Here is a 19108-nt window from a genome sequence, read left to right as displayed (position 1 = left end):
TGAGTTGAGTTAAGCCTGTCTGCATTTTTGGTCCTCTCTCTGCCTGTCACCCTCATGTGACAACCTGCTACTCAATGTATTCTTGAAATCAAAATGGTGCTGTAACGGAGTCCATTTATTCTGGAATATCTCGATACTGCCACATCTTCAGCCACAAGGGAAGACATGACAACAGCAGGACTGGTACCTTATTTAGAAGGAGGAACCACAATAGAAAAGATGGTCAAAATAAAAAAAGGAAAGATAAAACGTAAAGAACTTCTGTGAGCATTTTCTTCATCTTGCTGGACATGGCGAGAGGGGGGTGTATCATTGTTAAATGAGTTGTGATTACCAACAGCCCCAGATTGTCCTCCCTTTTGACTCTAATATACCATAATTTACATAAATATCTTCACGTATTGTTGAATATGACTGGAAATTAGCTATCAAGTCCATAAAGTCATTGTGGAGTGTGCTCTCGTATCACAGAACAAAGCTGATGGCTGTTTTCCCATTGACTTCTATAGAATCACAACTCTTTTTGCAAGCAGAGGAACCACCTCCTGCTGGGAAATTAAAAAGAGTGCCAGTCTAAGGCCCTTCTTTGTTGGCTTTTCTTCTTAGACTTGGAGAATACATCTATAGTTCGAGGCTGGGACTAGCCAAAAAGCTGCAGTTATTTCTGACTAGCTTCTTAGCAAATTTACAGTGAAAAATGATATAAAAGTTTACTATAGAAATACAAGTGACTAGATGTACCTGCCCACGAAATATTAGCTTAGAGGGAGCATTGCTTCATATTCTTGTGTTAGTATGTGGGTGTCTCTGTGTTAGTGAGTGCATCAAGCTATATTCCAGAAGTGTATTCTCCTCTGAGTAACCTTGACCCGTCTGGAGAGGCAGCCTTGCCTCAGCAGCAGCAGCAGCAGCTGTGTCACTTCAACTCAGCATCTTCAGTCCAACCTTAAGGGACCCGGACTGCCCGTGTCCCTGCCCAACCAGGACCCCCCCCAACCCCACACCCCACCCCGATGGAACGACCAGCCAGACCTCCCCCCTCTTACCCTCCACTTCTGCCCTGAGCTACCAGCAAACACACATTCATGCCCGCTGTCCGTCATGCATACTGATAAATGTGTTCACTATCAACAGCAGCAGACAGTGGCCTGGATGGCTGGCTGCTTGAGTGCTGACAAAGCCCAGACTCTGCTTACTTGGCCCTGCAGATACAACAGCGGTGAAGACAAACACTGGCCTCCAGCCACTCCCAGTCAGCTCTACATATGTCACATGTTAATGACATCAAGTCTATGGCCACCCACAGACGGCAGCGTACTTGAGGGCAGCAGATTGAGAAATACAATCTTTTCTCCTTCGAACATGAGTCTGATCCCTTCGCTGTGGCACTCACTGCCAAGAGTCTGTCACCTTTCTCCACCTTCTCCAGCCGCAAAGCATACTATCTGACACGATGAGTTTAGTTACTGAGTTATTTAGACTAAAATTTAATTCTACAACACAAATATATCATTAGAATATTTATGATACATGTTTTTCTTCCTGTGAAATAATGAATATTTGTAGCCTGGAGGTTTCCTCCGTTAATTAATTAAGTGAACTAGACTGAAAAGGGAAAGTAAAAGTCATTATTCTAGCGCATGAGTTCATCATTCTGCCTGTGTTCAACTGTTTCACGGGAAGCTCGAGAAGATACCTCTTTGTTTTCGTAGGGACTTCAGCCAAAAACACATTCACTGCTTTAATCCTTATCCCATTAGTGGAGTGAGTGTTGAAAACAGTAAACAGCAGCCATGCTAGACTCCTCCATGTGCAGAAAGGAAACAGTGCAGCATCTTTTGTCAAACATGACTAATTCACTTTTGCCCTTTGTGTGTGTGGGAGCTTTGCCTTTTATATCGATCATGGCTGTGCCAACTGTTTGTTTTGTCTTTTCATATGATGAACCCTGGGCCCTGGGTGAGGCCCCGGCGGAGCTTTGCTCCATGCTAAAGGGCTTTTTGTGAGACAGTGTCACGCTCCCTCGTTCCGGCGAGGCTTCGCGTTTCTTATTATTCATGGCTCTCTCCCCGTTTGTTGAGAAGGCCGGGATCAAACAGGCAGATTTGCCACGCCTGACACCCCTGCTGCTGCAAGTGTGTGTTTTGTGTATGTGTGTGTGTGTGTGGGTGAACTCAGCTCGGACTCAGTAATGACAGGATTTGTTAAACAGTAAATTAATGAATAATGAAATATCCAGCACGCGCCTGCCTTGCCTGGAGCACAGCGCCCCGAGCAGGAATTACTCCCGACCGGCACTCGGCTGTCTGCATGCTGGATAACCTGAGCGTGCGTGTGTGCGCGCGTGTGTGTGTGTGTTGGATAAGCATTTTTACAGCCCATTGCGTGACAGAACGCCGAGGGGCTTTGCTGATGGGGGCATCCTCGCTCACTTCCTGGCAAAATGACAGACAGGCAGATGCAGCCAGATGCAGACATAACTGCATATAGGGACTGTCAGCGCTGCTCTCATACTTGCATCTATCAAATGTTCTCATTGTCTTCATAATCTCAGTTCCTGTTCGTAACTGGATTACCTCCCCCTAGTCGTGTAACTACCTCTGACAATTTCATAAAAATAAATTTTGCTTATCATTATCACCATTTCATCAGACACAAGTGATTTATATTGTATCGAGCTCCTGGATGGTTATTTGCAGTTTTAAATGCTCAGCAGCTCGAGAACCCTCCATGCACTGAGAAGTGATCACAGAATTGTGCAGAACTGCACAAAAAAGAAACAAACAAAGAAATGCATTGTGCAATTTACACTTATGATATTTAATGAATTTAATGAGTGTTAATGGAAATGTGGCTAGGGGACCTTCAGGGCCTAACACACCTCAGTCTTAACTGTTTGTCCCGTCCAACTTTTTTGTCTTGGACCTTAGGTTAGCACCTTAAATTTCTTCTACAATATCACAACAATATTGTAAACACTTCAATAATGCTGGTGCTCAGTTATTATAGAAGCTGAAATTATTTCTTGTGTGAAAATAGTGAGAAAATTGAATTGTTTAGTGCCTTGTTATTTGAATATGGGAAGCTGACTGGGACGCGTTAGAACATTATTCTGTCTCCTCTGTAAACCTGGCTCTTTTTTAAAAATACATTTTCAGTTTAATTATATATTAATCATGTTACACATGTATTCATAAGGTATTTTAAAATGGAAGTCTGTAGAATTATGTGAGGGGAACATACAGACTGTTCAAATATTTGTAAGCAGTAACAGATGTGACTAAAACACACATCTAATGTTATAGCTTACACTTATTTTTTGACATCATTACACACTTTGTCTCCAGGTTGGTCAAATTTCATATGTAACCTTTTAAAGATAAACAAAACACTACACAAACCTCATAAACTACTACAAAATCTATCTGGTGATGATTTTTAGTACGTCTTTAAACTGTTTCACATCTATGATAACTAATTAACAAGAAATAACATTAAAAACAATGTTGGGAAAGAATTAAAAATCTCTAAGAAATGGAAGTTAGACACATGTACAGCTATGTGTCAGCTTAAACATGACTGTTATTTTCTGAGACTTTTACAGTGCACTGATCCTATACCATTACTTTTTGAAAATTATATCCTCACAGTTATGTCAAAACATAAATCTTAACCTCAAGTTCTATTAATCTTAGAAACATTTCTAATTAACGGCGGCTTCTCAGTTCTCTTTGCGTATTCTACACATTTGATCTGTTTCTTTATGCCTTTTTAAAAAATAATTTTAAACACCAATCTTTGATTTGTGTGCAGGAAACTCCTTAGAAAATATGACAAAAGAAAAACGCAAAGTAACTCCACAGGAAGAGCCTGAACTAAAGCAAGAGAAGCAAGGCCCCATATACAGAACCAACTTTGTAGGCAATGGGAAAAAAAACCCCTGAAGTAACGTTTTAAGGAGAGAAATACAGGGTTAATTATCACTATAAAACAGTCACATTTCATGCACTGTTTTCTTCTGTATGTCATTTTACTTTATTGCCATGTCTTTATGCTGTTTAGATAATTTTTTCAGCACCAGTGCTGCACTTGTCACACCTACTGCACACCTTTGTCCAGTGCAATCGTGTTTAATCCTGTTATAAATTAATTCAGCAATACTTTTTGTTTTCAGATATTGGTCCTTAAAACTGTGGGACATACAGTGAACCATCTGCTGCGAATCATTCGAAACAGTCTATCGTTTTTGATTAACGGTGCAATGTAGGGTGACATTAAAAATTCAATTAAACTATTTTATATCGCGTGCCTTTAATTATTATTTAAATCGACGCTGTCACACTTATGGTGCGGTCTGAGCTAATTTGTTTAAAAGCCAAGTTTCTCCTCGCGTTTGTTGTTTTGTTGTTTTTGGCTTGTTTGTTTGTTTTTCCAGCGGACCTGCCGTTCTTGTGGCCACTGATGCTCAGCAGCTTCCTGCCTTTGTTGAACGGGAATCGCTCGCGGACATGCGGGTGCTGAACTCTGCACCTGCGTCACGCAGCGTTCCACTCTACGGGTCACAGTGAGCCCGCGGGCTCCCTCTCTTCCCTTTCTCTTGCCTTATTTTCTTCCTTCCACTGTCTCTTTTTCTCATTAGCTTTCTTTCTGTGGCCCTCTCTGCTTTTCGCTGCGCGTCTCGCGCTCACTCGTCATTAGCACACCGGCGGTAGATCCTCACCGCAGAAGAGAAGCGAGCCCGCGAGGCACGATTCTGTTCCCCATGTGCGCGTGTGAGAGAGAAGCCTTTCTCTGAAAAAAAGGGCCTCACTGGCTGGAAAATACAGCCAATTATCTCCCTGGAATAAGACAGTATCCATCATGGTGCGTGCATGTGCGTGCGCGCGGGCGTGTTTTCAGACCTTGTTGCAATATATGGACATTTTAAACCTCGCAAGGCTATTACTTATAGAATAATAAAACAGCAATAACAGCATGAATAATAATAATAAGAATGTTACTGTAAGGGTATATAATATTCATGACCACAAAACAATCAATAATCAGCAGTTTCTGGGAGTATATGTAGTTCATTAAAGAAATAAAACCTGCCCTCCTCAATTAGCATTACAACTCCAGATGGTGTAACCAAACAGCAAACAATTAACTTGCAGTTATGCACTCACAGGCCGATTTAATGCCTGGTTAATTAGGATTAAAGTGGCTCCATCCCTCTTTTTGAATTTATATGCTGACTTTTTTATTTGTAGTTGCAAAAGTTGTGCCTTTAAATATCCGTAAGTCCAGCAGTTTTCTCGTTTTATTCCTGGCAGAAAGATAAAGATACTAAGAGAAATACATGTAGTGTCATACCCCTTTGCAATTTAAATCCGTAATATTTAAATGGGAGAAAATATAGTTTACCAGAAATGTGGTCAGGGGACCTTTAGGGCCTAACACACCTTAACCTTAACTGCTTATCTTGGCCCTAGAGTAAGGGCTTTTCTGTTCTGGAATCTACTTGAAGCTCTTAAATCACCTCACAACTGCAACAATAATGCTGGTCTTTTAGCGTTTTGCTCTTGTAAAAAGTTGTGTTTATTTCTCCTCTGAAGATGGGGAAAGCTGTGAATTGATTTGTCTCTAATTTTTGAGGGAATTGCATTGTAAAGTTCCTTTGTCTCCTTTGTTGGCCCAGATTTCTATATTTTCAGTTTAATCCTATAGTAAAAAAAAAAGAAGTTAAAAACAGATGTTAGCAGAGTCGTGTGCCATTCAACTGTTTTTAAGGAATGTATTCAATATGATTGACACGCGTATCTCTTGTTATAGATAAGGTCCGAAACTTCCCATAGCTAAATCAGTACCCATTGATAATCTCTAAGGTAGTGAGTTTTGTTGTGTTATCCTTTTAGAGTGAACAAAACACTAAACACAAAATTGAAAGGGAAGAAGACGGAGAAACTTGATGCTAATGTATCTCTAAAATTTGGAATACAATTTGTCAGTGTAGCCAGTCATTTATTTGAGTGGTTCGGTGTTTTCATTGGCCCCCATTTAGCAGATATCAGTCTTTTTTTCTTCCTACACCCAAAGATGCCTGACCTGTGAATCTGACTTATTACTCAGTGAACAACAGTGTTAAAATCCTGGCATCAATCCACTTCCGATCATTGCGAAAGTTGAATTTTCTTCCGGAAAGCTGCTCTTCTTCAATATTTCATGACACAAATGAATACAAGTTGAACCCCAGCCTTTACTGAGACTCTGCTTTGGAATTTTCCTGGAGAAAAGGCGCAGGCTGCACACCTCGCATAATAAAACACATGGTTTATTATCAATATGATAGAAATGAAATCACTGGACAATTAGAAGCATGTCTACCCATCATCAGCACCATGACAACAGCTCTATAAGAACAGAAAAACACTGGATGAGTCCTGTCCCCCAAACGGCTCACAAAGGTCAAATCACAGATTAATAGGCCTACTCCAAAATAGCTGGCGCACCTATTTACACAACCATCCATTTAAATTAATATAAATAAATATTTACACACATAAATTAACACCTCCCCTCCTCTCCCTCCTCTTGTGTTAAATAACCAGACAACCCTGTTTCACATATAGATTGCTCATCACCCAATCTCACAATGCTTTTTCTGTGTGAAGACAAACACACACACACACACACACACACACAGACAGGCACACACTCACTCAGGCACACAGACACAATGTTGTTTGTTGGCTGCTCACAGCATCTCAGTCTCACAGGATGCAGGCAGGGGGAGCGAAATGAATGTAACACAGTAACCACCATGTCCTCAGGGGAATGAAAAGAACGTAACACAGATGAAAAATCCCTCTGTGCTCTCTGACACTGGCCCACGGGTGTCTTTCTCTGCCTTTTTCTCTCTGCCGTGCCTTCCCCTTCCTCCTCCACCTCAGCCCCGTGTGTGGCAGGTCAGTCGCAGGGGTGTAAAGCTAGAAGTAACGGTGTAACGCCTCTGTCTGTGTGTCTGCCTCCTTCTCAGCTCTCGATCATCACTCCCCTCCTTCTCCTGCTTCATTTCCGCTGCTTCTCCTCTTTGTCGCCGGTCTTGCCAGCATCCCCGTGCCGGTTGTTGGGAGGGTTGTTGAGAAACATCTTGTCGAGTCCTTTGAGAGCCTCGGTGAGGTAGTTCTGCAGGGCGGTGAGTGCAGCGCAGATGGCGGGCGAACCAAAACCATGCGTGATTAAGGAGAAGTGGGAGAGGCAGCTCTGGATGCCAGGCTCCAGGATGGGGGTGGGCCTTGAGTTGCCCAGGGGAGTCCTGTCCTGGGCCAGCAGGTCTGTGAACTCCTTACACAGCTGTCTGCAGGAGAGAAGACACAACAAGACGTCAGGAGGGAGCTCTGCATCATCTTAGGCTTTCCCCAAAAGGGTTTTTGGAAAGCTGATATATGACAAATAACTGCCAGTTTGCTGTCATTAAAACAAAACACTGATGATTTATTCAGGATTTCCTCAAGAATGTTATTAATGACAAAGCTGACACAAAATGCAGAGCAGACAACATCATATTAAAAATCTCTAAAAGCCAATATTCGAAAATTACCACACAGGCACAATAAAGAACATCCCTCAGAGCCCAAGACTTCCTTGGGGCCCCAAAACATTAGCTGCACATAATTAGATTTGAATTTTGATCATTGAAATTCTTTGTAGGCATTTTTAACACTAGAACTTTATAAAGTAAATAACACTTTACCTGATCCTACAGTACTTAAGACTTTCTGAGTCCCATTCCAGATGTAAATTGTGCAGGCATGCCTAATTGCAAAATGTAACTAAATGTCCCCCAAGAGCAGACTGAGAGCTTCCTCAGTGACAGTGAGGGAATTTTGTTGCATTGATTGCAGACTTTCCTCCAGCTCTTCTGGAAACCGCAGTGAATACAATCAGTTCATATGCTGGAACCACATGTTGCTATTTCACAGTTCAGTGTTTGCAAAAAGAAACAAATTGACTCAAATCTCCATGCTGGTTTGACTTTCACATTTTTGGAAAATCATGCCCTGTAGCAGTGGTTCTCAAACTGTGGGTCATAAAACCACTGCAGGTGGGGCGAGGAGGACCGGGGTGGTGGGGGTGGGGGTGGTGGTATAAAACTAATTTCATTGTTGAGTTTGCTGACACAATTGTGCAGTGTTTTATCAAACTAAAATTCAAGTTGGATCATTTTTTTATTTTTAAAAGTGTGGGGTGTAGAATGTGATTCCCCCCCCCCCCCCCCCCCAGCTTTTGAAAGGCTCACATCAAAAAAAAGTGGGACAACCACTTCCCTGTTGAAACACAGCTCAAAGACAGTAATGTTGGAGGCATGAATGCTAAACTGCAATGTTAGTTTTAGACTTCCCTAAAATGAAAGCAATACCACTCAAACTAAAACTGCTTGCAGAATAGAGCGCTGTGCACCGAGTAGGCTGCATTAAGTTTTCAGCAGTTTAGTAGACGGCTGAAATAATGCAAAGCAAACTGTATAGATGCGAACTTGGAAAAGACCCCCAAAATTATTCAGAACAGTTCCAAAAGCCAGACTAATGAAATTCTTTAGCAGCTCCTAAAGGTGACACAGCTCTACCCACCTTTCCAGAAAGGAAAGAATACATAAAACAGCTCATTTTATAATTTGAAAAATTGAAGCTTATTTTAAAATGTAACGCATTGGAAGAGGAAGATGATTGTGTGTGTGTGTGTGTGTGTGTGTGTGTGTGTGTGTGTGTGTATTTTTAAAATTCCATTCAGTGTTATTTATTTAGAACAAATTGATAGTAGCCATCATTAGTGTTGTGTAATCATATCCCTCTAAATTGAAATTTACAGGTTTTTTTTTTTTTTTGTCACTAAATGTTTAGACTCGGAGAACATTTTTCAAAAGCTAAATTCACATATTTCCATAGTATGAGGATGAAGGCTAAGGTTACTTATCATCACTCAGAATGACCTAAACGTCACAGAGTAATGTTAGAGAAAAACCCACCACTCTGACGACTCCCTTTTGATTGTGTTCAATGAATAAACTTAACAGAACAAAAATTAACCGTATTATGACTTAAGGGAAAAAAAATCATGCTTATACCTTTATTTTTTAAACTCTTTTGAATTAAATTCCCAGTGCTCCCCCCTTGAACCCTTACATATTTTCTTTCAGTTTTGCCTTGTTTAACTCTCATGAACACAGCATGAACATAAAAGCAGTCTGTGATTATCACCTGCACACAGGGAGAGCATGAGTTCAGTTCTAGCATGGGTGTTTGTGTTTTTATGTATATTATAAGCATTTTACCATTCCCATTTCCCTATTTTTGTAGAGAAGATAAACATTTTCTTCCTAACTACTTTTGACACTTGAAACGTGTATTGAATTTACATACAATTCAGTACAATTGAATTGTATGTAAATTCAATCATTCTCAAAGATCAGTCATTCTGATCTATGAGGATGTGAAATACAGTGATATAGCAGAACCCAGAGAAACTAGGGTAATTTCAAATATTACATATTTCTATAATGGAGAAAATGCATACCCCTTCAGTGAAAATAATGCAAAAATCATCCGATTAAGAGTTTTCTAAATGAATAACTAATATTTAGATATAAGAATGTGTGGTTAGTAACACGGATCTTAATTTTTCATTGGATTTCAAATGCAACTGTAAAAGAAAATAACCTATTCACCTAGTTCTCCTTGTTAAATCATCCCCTGGTTTTAGGCCCACATTTTAAATTCAAGAGACCTCCTTCTCCCTCTTCCTCCCCCCTTTCACAGATTCATACTTGCACAGCCCGTGCGCACACACCCTGTAAGCGGCCTAAGGGCAGAGCTCCAGCAAATGAGTGACAGGCTGTGCAGGCTGAGCCCAGCTGGGGTTAGGGGAGTAGAGAGGAGAAGCCGCCACCCCGGGCTACACTCAAGGCTCTCGCTGTTGTTTTCTGACGACTTGAAACACTCCACTGCTAAATAATGAATTTCTAACAGGCAGCACTGATGCACAGTATTGGAACAGGTTTCAATCTGAGCATCAGACATCCACCACCAAACACATTGTACATACTGAGCACCACACAAACACACACACACATAGACGGACAGATGGTTTATGCAGGCCAGCAGACAACAACACTTATGCAAGCTAAAAATATAAGCTTCCTGAGTGGAGGACTTGGAAGAACTCTAATTCCACTAAGTCCACTTTTATAAATTAATTTCAAATCTTCAACACTTATTTAGAAAAAAAACCTATCTTGCCCATGTGCACTCAGAAGAGCCTTAATTAAATTCCAGGATCTCCTAATTATTGATAAAAAATATATCAGTACAAGTAACTTTACAAAAGTGCAAATAAAACAGATTATCTCTAAGACCAGAAACTGAGGTCAGATATAGAAACATCAGGGTTTGTGTTTATAGGCTGTGTTAATAGTGCCCCACCTCACCTCAAGATTATTCTGTGAAAAAGCTGCTTGTAAGGAAGCTAATGTGTGCACAATTTGTCCTGATAAAAAGGGTAAAACCGATGTCTTGTTAATTTTGTTTTAGATTCTTGGCTTTATTTTAGCTCATTTCTCAAATACTTGACCTGACTTTAACTGCCCTGTTTTTTTTGCATTGCAGTTTTTTTTTCCAGTCAGCCATTTAAATACAAGTTAGATATAGTTCAGTGGGTTTCATTAAAAAAATATCACAATTTCCTCTCCAAATGCCACTAAGGCAGAGTGGACTATAGGATAAGGCACAGAGTATAGCAGGGGTTCACACCCTCTGGCTTTCTTAAAATGGACCATAAAGACCTCGGGAAATGAGACTGGCCTTAATTTCATAATAATTTAATTCTCCCTAAATGTACCTATTTGTAGAAAGTGATTACCCTGTGCTATTCAGAATTCATGTGTAAATGTTATGCAATTTTAATGGACAACAAAACACACGGACAACAGAAATGCTACCAAAAGGCAGTAATAATGTGTAAACCTTGTCTAATGGGAAAAATCTGAAACATTTAAATTGCAACAAGAAGTCTGAATTAGAAGCATCTGAGACATATTGGACTTTTAAAAAACCCAAACATTTAACTTCATTTCTCTTGTTGCTCTTTTGTTGTTTGTTGGATTTTTACTCCTTGTTTCTTTGCTGACTTTAAGTATTGCAAGGTGGTTTAGGGCCCAGTCTTTCTGACACCTTACTTTCAACAATGTCCTGCTGTGTCTGAATGTGTCCTAATACCTAAAAATGTCATTTGAATTATAATTCAGCATTATGTTCTCGCACTTCAATCCCATCATCATCCTCCATCCACTTCTATATGATGCAGTGCAGACAGTCTATAGCCTGTATGAGAGAAAACACCCATAAATGCTATGAGAGAACAGAATCTAATCAAACGCTCCATCAAACTCACTTTGTCGCCAGCAGCATGTTTTTCCGCGTGTGCAGCTCGTTGGGGTCCGCGTGCTGGCGGTTGAGGTACTCGCTCACGGCTTTGGTGGGAAACTCCGTCTCGCAGATGTAACCGAAATCCCGAGCCAGGTGGACCGCTTCACCTGTGGGGGAAGGTATTAGATGTGTTATATATTGCAACTGTAAATATAAGTATAAATACAAACGAACAAGATCTTTCGGTTCACGAGATACTGGCTTCAAAAAAAGTATGAGTATTGTCAGGTGTCATTTAATTATTCTTATTATAATTTTTTTTTAACTCATTAACGTCACTGACAAAAAGCCGTATCGTTTTAGGCAGAACCCTTCCACAGTTGTCCTCTCAGCTGACTCAAAAACACTTAAAGTGTTTTAAGTTTTGTTTTTTTTTTGTTTTTATCGTGTAGATTAAACATTAGTACCTTTTACTTGCTAATTAATATTTACAATGATCCACTTTATTTTGGGTTATACTGTACAGGCACGAATAAAACAGTCGTGCAGTTTATACATTTAAAAGTAAGTCGTCATCACTCAAAAGAAATACTTTCTTTAAAAAGTAAATTCCCGTTACCTGTTTTTAGTAAGACACAGGCACTCGGTCTATATGTTGGTGTAGCCAAAGGGATGGCCCAACCTCCAGTCTTTAATCCGTTAATTTAGCAGCCTCAAACACATCTATCGGCAATGAATATTTCCCTGGCTACATTTTAACAGACATTTTATGAATAAAAGAATTCATATATTTTTTTCTCGAGTTTTCACATGATATGAACTTAAAAAAAGTTGATTTTTCTTATCTATTTTTTGATAAATGACACTATATTGAGTTGTGCTCATAGCCAGAAATCCAGTTACAGGGAGTTGTGGCGGTGTAAGGGGGAAGCAGAAGGGGAATCCTGAAACTCTTGAAAGCAATAATAAAAAATAAAATTTAAATAAAGATTTGGCTTTTATCACCAAAAAATTAGTCGGTCACCTTCCACGAGAGATGTTAGTAGTGTGACATTGGCAGCTTTGCGTCTCCCAGCAGGTAGATTCAGTCCAATCTTCTCCAGCTTTTCTCTCAGGCATTTCCCACCGTTTTTAGACTTTGCTCTGCAGAAAAAAGGAGGAAAGCATATGAACTGTATTTAAAGTAAAAGTTATGGCGCACACATGTTTGCGAAATGTCATAAATCGCTCCAAATTAACAAACAATGTATTAATGTGTGCTCTGGACAACATTTATTTAGCTTGATCTCGTCTCCCAGTTAATGTTAAAAAAATCTATATGGCATAGCTTTTCATGCTTCTCGTAGTCTCATTAATAACTGCTCCTGCAAATTAAATGCACACAAATATTTTCCTCATAGTTTCTAGAGGTTATTCCTGAACTCCACGTAGTGCGTCAACATGCTTTAAGGCTACATCCGTACCTTCTCAACACGCCCCCCAACAAGGAGGCGTTGAGGCACTCGGGCGGGGACAGTCTCCTCTGCACTTCACCTACGGTCACTTTATACTTTGAAGTGGAGCTGAGCAGCGACAGGCGGCCTGGTACCGAGCAGAACACCTCGTTTATGTTCACGGTCACTCCTCCGATCAGCCCGTCCTTACCGAGCATCAGGGAGCCCACGTTCTTGGGTGGCATGGGGACTGAAAGAGGAAGGTTAGAGTGGATTTCTTACATAACATGTTTTCACATTCAGGGGGCACAAGTTTGAAATCTTTACATCACTCCTCTGTGCCAAACTTTGCTCAGTGAGACCACGCGCGCTCAGGGGGCGGCCCTGGCCTAATGAAGCGCCCACGTGCCGGGCATTTGCTGTTATTTAATGTCGCGCGACATTCTCATTACAGCGTTATCGATTGTTGATTGGCTCACGTTCTCAAATCGCATTAACCACCTCCCTGTCTTTTCTCCACGGCCGGTTTAACACCCACCAGCAGCACTGGATGCTTCTTCATCCCGAGCGCTAATGCTCTTGTTAATGTCGTGAAGTAAAGGGGAAACCGCCAGCCAGCCTGCCTCGTGGATGCGCGCATATAAGGGCCAGTGCGAGGGGGTTTTGATGGCTCCACGGGGGATAATGCCGCAGATTAGCTCTAAACGAGCTCACGAGATCTCCGTGAGCGATGCCATTTATTACATCAGCGGCTTAAATGCCCCGCGGGGAGCTCAGTCACTCAACATCCCGTAACTAAATCACCGCACATCATCAGAGCGGCAGCGTGGCAGCCTGTCAGCGACACACTGCCTGATAGTCAATATACCAGGGTCGTTACCTCTGCTTCAGACCCCTCATCCCGGCCCCCAAAATACGAGAAACTCCATGAATAGACTCGGCGAGAACGCCTTTTCCAGTTAAGGTCACAACCATACTGATCATGACATTTCCCGAGGGACTGGGCCGGAGGTTACACACACATATCCATACAATAAATCATTATAATTCATAAGAACCTATCCAAACATCCCAGGAGTGAAGAAACCCAAATAAATTGTCTTGAGAATAGAGCGCGCGTATTTCCTCTTTCCACCTGTGATATTCTTCAATTATTACTATACATTATTTTTTTTAAGTAAGGCCACATTGCTTAGAGAACAGAGATGTGTGTCTTTGTATTAAAGAGAGAATGTGTGTTTCTACCTTTCTTTATCACTGATTGATCCAGGATGCTCGTCCCGTTGGTGTCATCAGCGGTCTGTTTAAAAAAGAGAGGGGATAAATGCAAAACATTCAACCCTGCTGTACACAAAGTTAACCAGTGATTTACCTGACAAGCCTCAATCACACAGTCCAGCAAAAAAGAAAAGAAAAAGAAAAAAAGAAAAAAGATTCATGTTAGGTTTCAAAAGGAGGGGGCGGTTGAGCTATTTGTTTTCAGACATCGGTCCAATCTAGCTCATAATGCAGTGCTTTCATTCATCACGACGTGGTTAGAAGCAGCTATTCCCACACATTCAAACCCCCATCATTCATCAGTGTCATTCATCATCTTGCCAAATAAATTGTTAAATAGACCGGGTGTTGTCACGAATGCGTCACAGCCAAATACAAAGAAACAAATATACAAAAACAAATTTATATGGGGTTAATAAATGCAAAACACAAACACGGAAAGCCCGAAATGAGATTCTGTTGTGGAGGTTAAATGGCAAACAATTCGTGATGGCTGTGCCCTGAGGGGGGAAACGAGTAGAAAATGAAAATCCTACACAGCTTTACAATAAACCTATTTCACTAAGTCTTTAGTATCTCGCTCTGTGAATTTATAGCGTTTTAGCAGCAAAGCAAGACTCTAAGAAAGAAAATAAACAGCAAGTGATAATAATAATAATAATAATAATAATAATAATAATAATAATAATAATAGATATTGCGTTAAAAACGAAAGTAAAAAATATTCTTTACTTTGTTATAATTGAATGTCATTTAATCTGCGTAATTTGTTATCTTCATTGAAAACTATGTCTAACGTGTTAAACTACGTTAAAATGAAATTTTAAATAAAACGCGAGGAACATTTAATTTACTGCCTAAAGCCAGATTTATGATGCTTTATTTGCAAACATATGTTTCTCTTTTGATTTAAAAAAAAAGGCTTTCCTGGGTATCTCAAGTCTTTCTTTTCTTCTTCTTTTTTAAGCTTTGAGCCATTTCCGTTTGGCTACAGCTGCTGTGAGCATCCAGCCCTGAGGGAGCTGCCCCAAGTTCACTGACCTTAACTCTAAAGGCACGAGAGTCATGCGTAGACAATGAACAAGATAACTGTCAACATATATCCTTTTTTTTCTTCCAGTGAAAATTAGTTTCCATTTTATTTATTGCTTATTTTTGGTTGTTGTAAATGTGTCTGTTTTAGTTCAATTGAAGTGTTTTGTTGTCAGGGGAAATTGGAAAATTCACCGTTATAATGTACGTTGTTTATATCTAAAAACTATGAACTATTCAATAAATTGTGAATAAAAGTAGGGCGAATTTTCTCCTCGATGGTTCAAGTCTGAGGATTTGCCATTGTCTGTTATATGTTATATGTGCATTCAATCTCTGCAAATCTCAGCTGTGCCTTTAACTTACCTGAATATCCTCCATACCGTGCAGCCCGTGTAGCAGTCCGTCTCCCATACCAGGCTCCAGTCCGGGGTGAGCTGAGTGAAGAAGCACATCAGGCCGTCTTACACCTCCGTAGTCCCGCCGTGGGTCCAACCCGGATAGCTGGGGCAGCGAGGCCCGAGGCTGCGCCAGCAGAGCGGAGCTCTCCATCCGGTCCCCCGTGGGGTCTTGCCGCTGACGGGCTCCCCATGCTCCCTGTTGGCTCTGGTGCAGGGAGTTCAGGGAGTATGGGTCGCTGACGTGGGAGTACGGATCCTGGCTCTGGTAGTGAGCGAGCGGCTGGTACGGCGGAGGAAAGTACGGCGGCTGGAAGTCCGAGGAAGGCGCGTGAGACAGCGGTGGCGCGCTGGAGTAGGGTCCCGCATGCGACACTGAACCCAGCTGGGACAGCCGCGAGCTGTGGCTCGAGACGCCGTCATGCCGGTCCTTGAACAGGATGCAGAAAAGAACAGGAAAAATTGAACCAGTTGTAGAACTGCAAGTACAATTTAAAGAAACGAAGGCCCAAGATCATTTTGCAAATTGCCTCTGGTGATGTAGCCAAAGAAGCTTAACTGGCACTGAAACTCCTGAACAAAAACACATAAGAGCCTGGAGGAAAAAAATGTCACAGCCTAAATTAAACTGTCTCACAACTAAAAACCTGCCAGCCATATCTATGGGATTCACCGTTTGCGCAAACGAATTCTGAAATACTCAGAAGAAAACTCACCGCGGTGGAGTAAGGATGAACTAACATCTGTAAACCTTCTGCCGGTGTATCACAAGCGGGCTCACGGTAGAATAGCGGTGTAGGACGGAGCGTGTAGGGCCGATACAGCCAAAATCATTCCAGGTAAGAATGAAGAGTATCTGCAGGCACGGCCCGATCTACAACTCCATACAGAACCTTCCTCCGCCCGGAGCTGCCGCTGTTCTGAGCGTGAGCACCGAGCTCCCTCCCCTACCCCCGGTATACGGTGTAATTGTTATTCATGACTGAGACTTACAGGAATATTAATGTGCGCGAGGCAGGGGACTGGCGACACATGGAGCGTGAAGCCTTTCGCGCAACCGTGAGTGACGTTGAAATTCCGTGGAGAGCCGAAACGACGCGCGAACAGCAGGAGATTGAAAGAGGACTCTCTCTCGCAGGAGAAAACGAACAGGGTATCCAGACCCGTGAGGAATCCTCTGTCATATAAAATACCGCTCTGGGGCCCCTTTATGTGTAAAAGCTGACGCAATAAAGCGCACTTTCTTGCCAGTGGAGACACTTTTGCGCAAATAATTTCTGTGCAAACAGACTTTTTACGTTAAAGAAACCAATAGAAGACAATATGGCAATAAAAACAGGCCTTGTTGGGTCGACTATGAGACGATTAACACCCGGTTGTCAAGTTACGTTAGTCAACGCCAAACAAAGCGGAAATGGCACTAAAGCAAAAAAAAAAAAGAGAGAAGAGAAAAGAACTTTGAGCTGACGCATAAACCCACAGTAACCGCAAAAGAGCGCATTAGCCACTTTCAGATTTTACTCTGACTTTTCACCCCAACTTCACCCCACCACACTCACACTCTTGAAATTTCAAGGCAGCTCAAGTCATATTGCAGCTGCCAACCGAAAGCAAACGCACACCCGAGACAAGGCAAGACGTGTGAGGGGCTCGTGTGAACTCAGAGGCAGCGATTAAACTTTGCATTGTAGACCGTTCAGCCTCTCCTCTTTGCCCTCTTGGGTGACTTGTTTAACAACATTATAGCCTCCCCTCCCTCGCGCCGTGGGAGAAAAAACATGTGTGGCACGAGACAAGGGCTTCCCACCGGGCTCAGCCGAGGGGCCTCGCGAGCTATACCCTTTCTTCGTCTGCTTTGTGCTCGAGCCCATTCAGCGCGAGCCGGGGCAGCGTTTGCGCCCCCGCGCGCGTCGTATTTCTCACTTTTTTCTTCCTCCTTTCCCCTCACCGTTTTTTTAAAATGATTGTTCTGGGATCAAAGCCAAGTCATTTACATACTCCATAGGCTACACATCATCACCCTGCTCTGACACAGCGGTTCTCCACCTTATTTGTCTTTCGCTGTAATTTAAAAATGTCAAAATGAGCTTTTCATTAGTTACTGGGTCACGTTGAGGTCCTGGGAATGAACTTATAGTCCTTGCACCTTATTCTTTTTTTATTATGTTAAAAAAGATATTTAGATTGCTTTAAATATTAATTTACCCCAAAGCCCAAAGTAAAAATCTGACTGATTACAACCCTCATGTAGGCAGTGTCACATATTTTATGTACCAAAACTGAACACTGCACCACAGCGACAAGCACAGCTTAAAATAATGTGAGCACTTGAAAACATTTCAGCACAAATTAATCCGTTTTATGCCTGAATAAATCTGTCATGTGCCAAATGGTTCTCCAATTCATATTCACAGTCACCGCAACGTAAATACGAGGCCTTAAAGCCTCGTGGAAAACACTTCACTCAACAGCATCCAACAAATGAACTCCAAAAGCATGTCTAATAACTTCATTTAGTCTATTTCCCCCGAGTCACAAATAGCTGGACGGTAACGTTACCTCATAAATATCTTCATACTTGACATTCTCAACTAGTTTCCACAGCATGGTCGCTTCTCCGGTGTCGGTAAACCGAATGCAGCCAAGTGAAGAAGGGATGCCTCAACTCTCTCTCTCTCTCTCCCTCTCTCCCTCTCTCGCTCTCTCTCCCTCTCCCTCCCTCCGCCCTCCGTACCTTCAGACAGGCTTTGTGAATGGGGAACCCCTGTATGGACTCCACTGCTGTAACATTATATAATAATAATAATAATAATAATAATGATAATAGGGTGGGTTTAAAGCAGCAGGTAACTTTAATACACGAGTGTGGTGTGTATCTTCGTACACACAGCACTGAACCACATATAGATTGTTTACTTGTTGGACACTTATGCAACTCTTATGCATTGTTAGATATTTTTTGTACCTTGACTTTCATCTCTTTCACTGTAAATGTTTCTAATCATGTGTGATTAAAAAAACCCAACGAAATTAAATAAATAAAAATGATTAATTAGGTCGTTATCTAATGGAACACTAATGGGATACTTAGTAGATTTCTACATACACATGTGACAATGTCATAAAGTTACATTTTTTTCTCAACATTTCTTTTGCATCTATTTCGTAATATTTCTTTACATAAAACATACCCATAAAATCCACATATTTATGTCTTTTACTGTGTGTTTAAAAATAAGATTTACATTATGATACTATACGAAACAAACGAACAAACCCCCCCCCCCCCAAAAAAACCTGCAGTCTTCCTGAGGAGTTTCATGGCTCTAGGAATACATTTTCCAATGTTTTCTTCTGAGCCCCATTGGAGGCATGAACACCATCCTTCCAAAAATATGATGTTTCCTCAGAAAAAAGAAATCCCCAATGAGTTGATGGGTTGATATTTTTTTGTTATTGAATATGTAAGATTTATGTCATTTTCACCAACATAAAACTGGTTGATCAGTGAGCTCTTGTGCCTTGCATTTGGTTTCCTTCACTCATCCATTTCAGCTGTTCCCTCTGT

The 19108-nt window shown here is 41.3% G+C and overlaps 1 protein-coding gene across 3 annotated transcripts; it reads right to left on the bottom strand.

Annotated features, from left to right (window-relative positions):
* Nucleotides 1-1053: 1053 nt before the first annotated feature.
* On the bottom strand, nucleotides 1054-18268 carry tfap2b (transcription factor AP-2 beta). Of its 3 annotated transcripts, none has more exons than XM_085133176.1 (7): nucleotides 18100-18268; nucleotides 15509-15970; nucleotides 14034-14132; nucleotides 12863-13065; nucleotides 12424-12542; nucleotides 11425-11566; nucleotides 1054-7336 (listed from the first exon to the last, which is right to left on the bottom strand). In XM_085133176.1, the coding sequence occupies exons 1-7, from the start codon at nucleotides 18145-18147 to the stop codon at nucleotides 7048-7050; spliced, it is 1362 nt and encodes a 453-aa protein (XP_084989302.1). In that variant the 5' UTR covers nucleotides 18148-18268; the 3' UTR covers nucleotides 1054-7047. The 3 variants fall into 3 exon arrangements, with proteins under 3 accessions (XP_084989302.1, XP_084989301.1, XP_084989300.1); XM_085133175.1 differs by having other exon boundaries at nucleotides 12863-13082; nucleotides 14078-14132; nucleotides 16257-18267; XM_085133174.1 differs by having other exon boundaries at nucleotides 12863-13082; nucleotides 14078-14132; nucleotides 18100-18267.
* Nucleotides 18269-19108: the final 840 nt, after the last annotated feature.

The sequence above is a fragment of the Neolamprologus multifasciatus genome, chromosome 15 (genome assembly GCF_963576455.1).
Source record: "Neolamprologus multifasciatus chromosome 15, fNeoMul1.2, whole genome shotgun sequence".
NCBI classification, from domain to species: domain Eukaryota; kingdom Metazoa; phylum Chordata; class Actinopteri; order Cichliformes; family Cichlidae; genus Neolamprologus; species Neolamprologus multifasciatus.
Note: the sequence above shows the minus strand (reverse complement) of the source record. Positions and strands in the feature narration are given on the sequence as shown.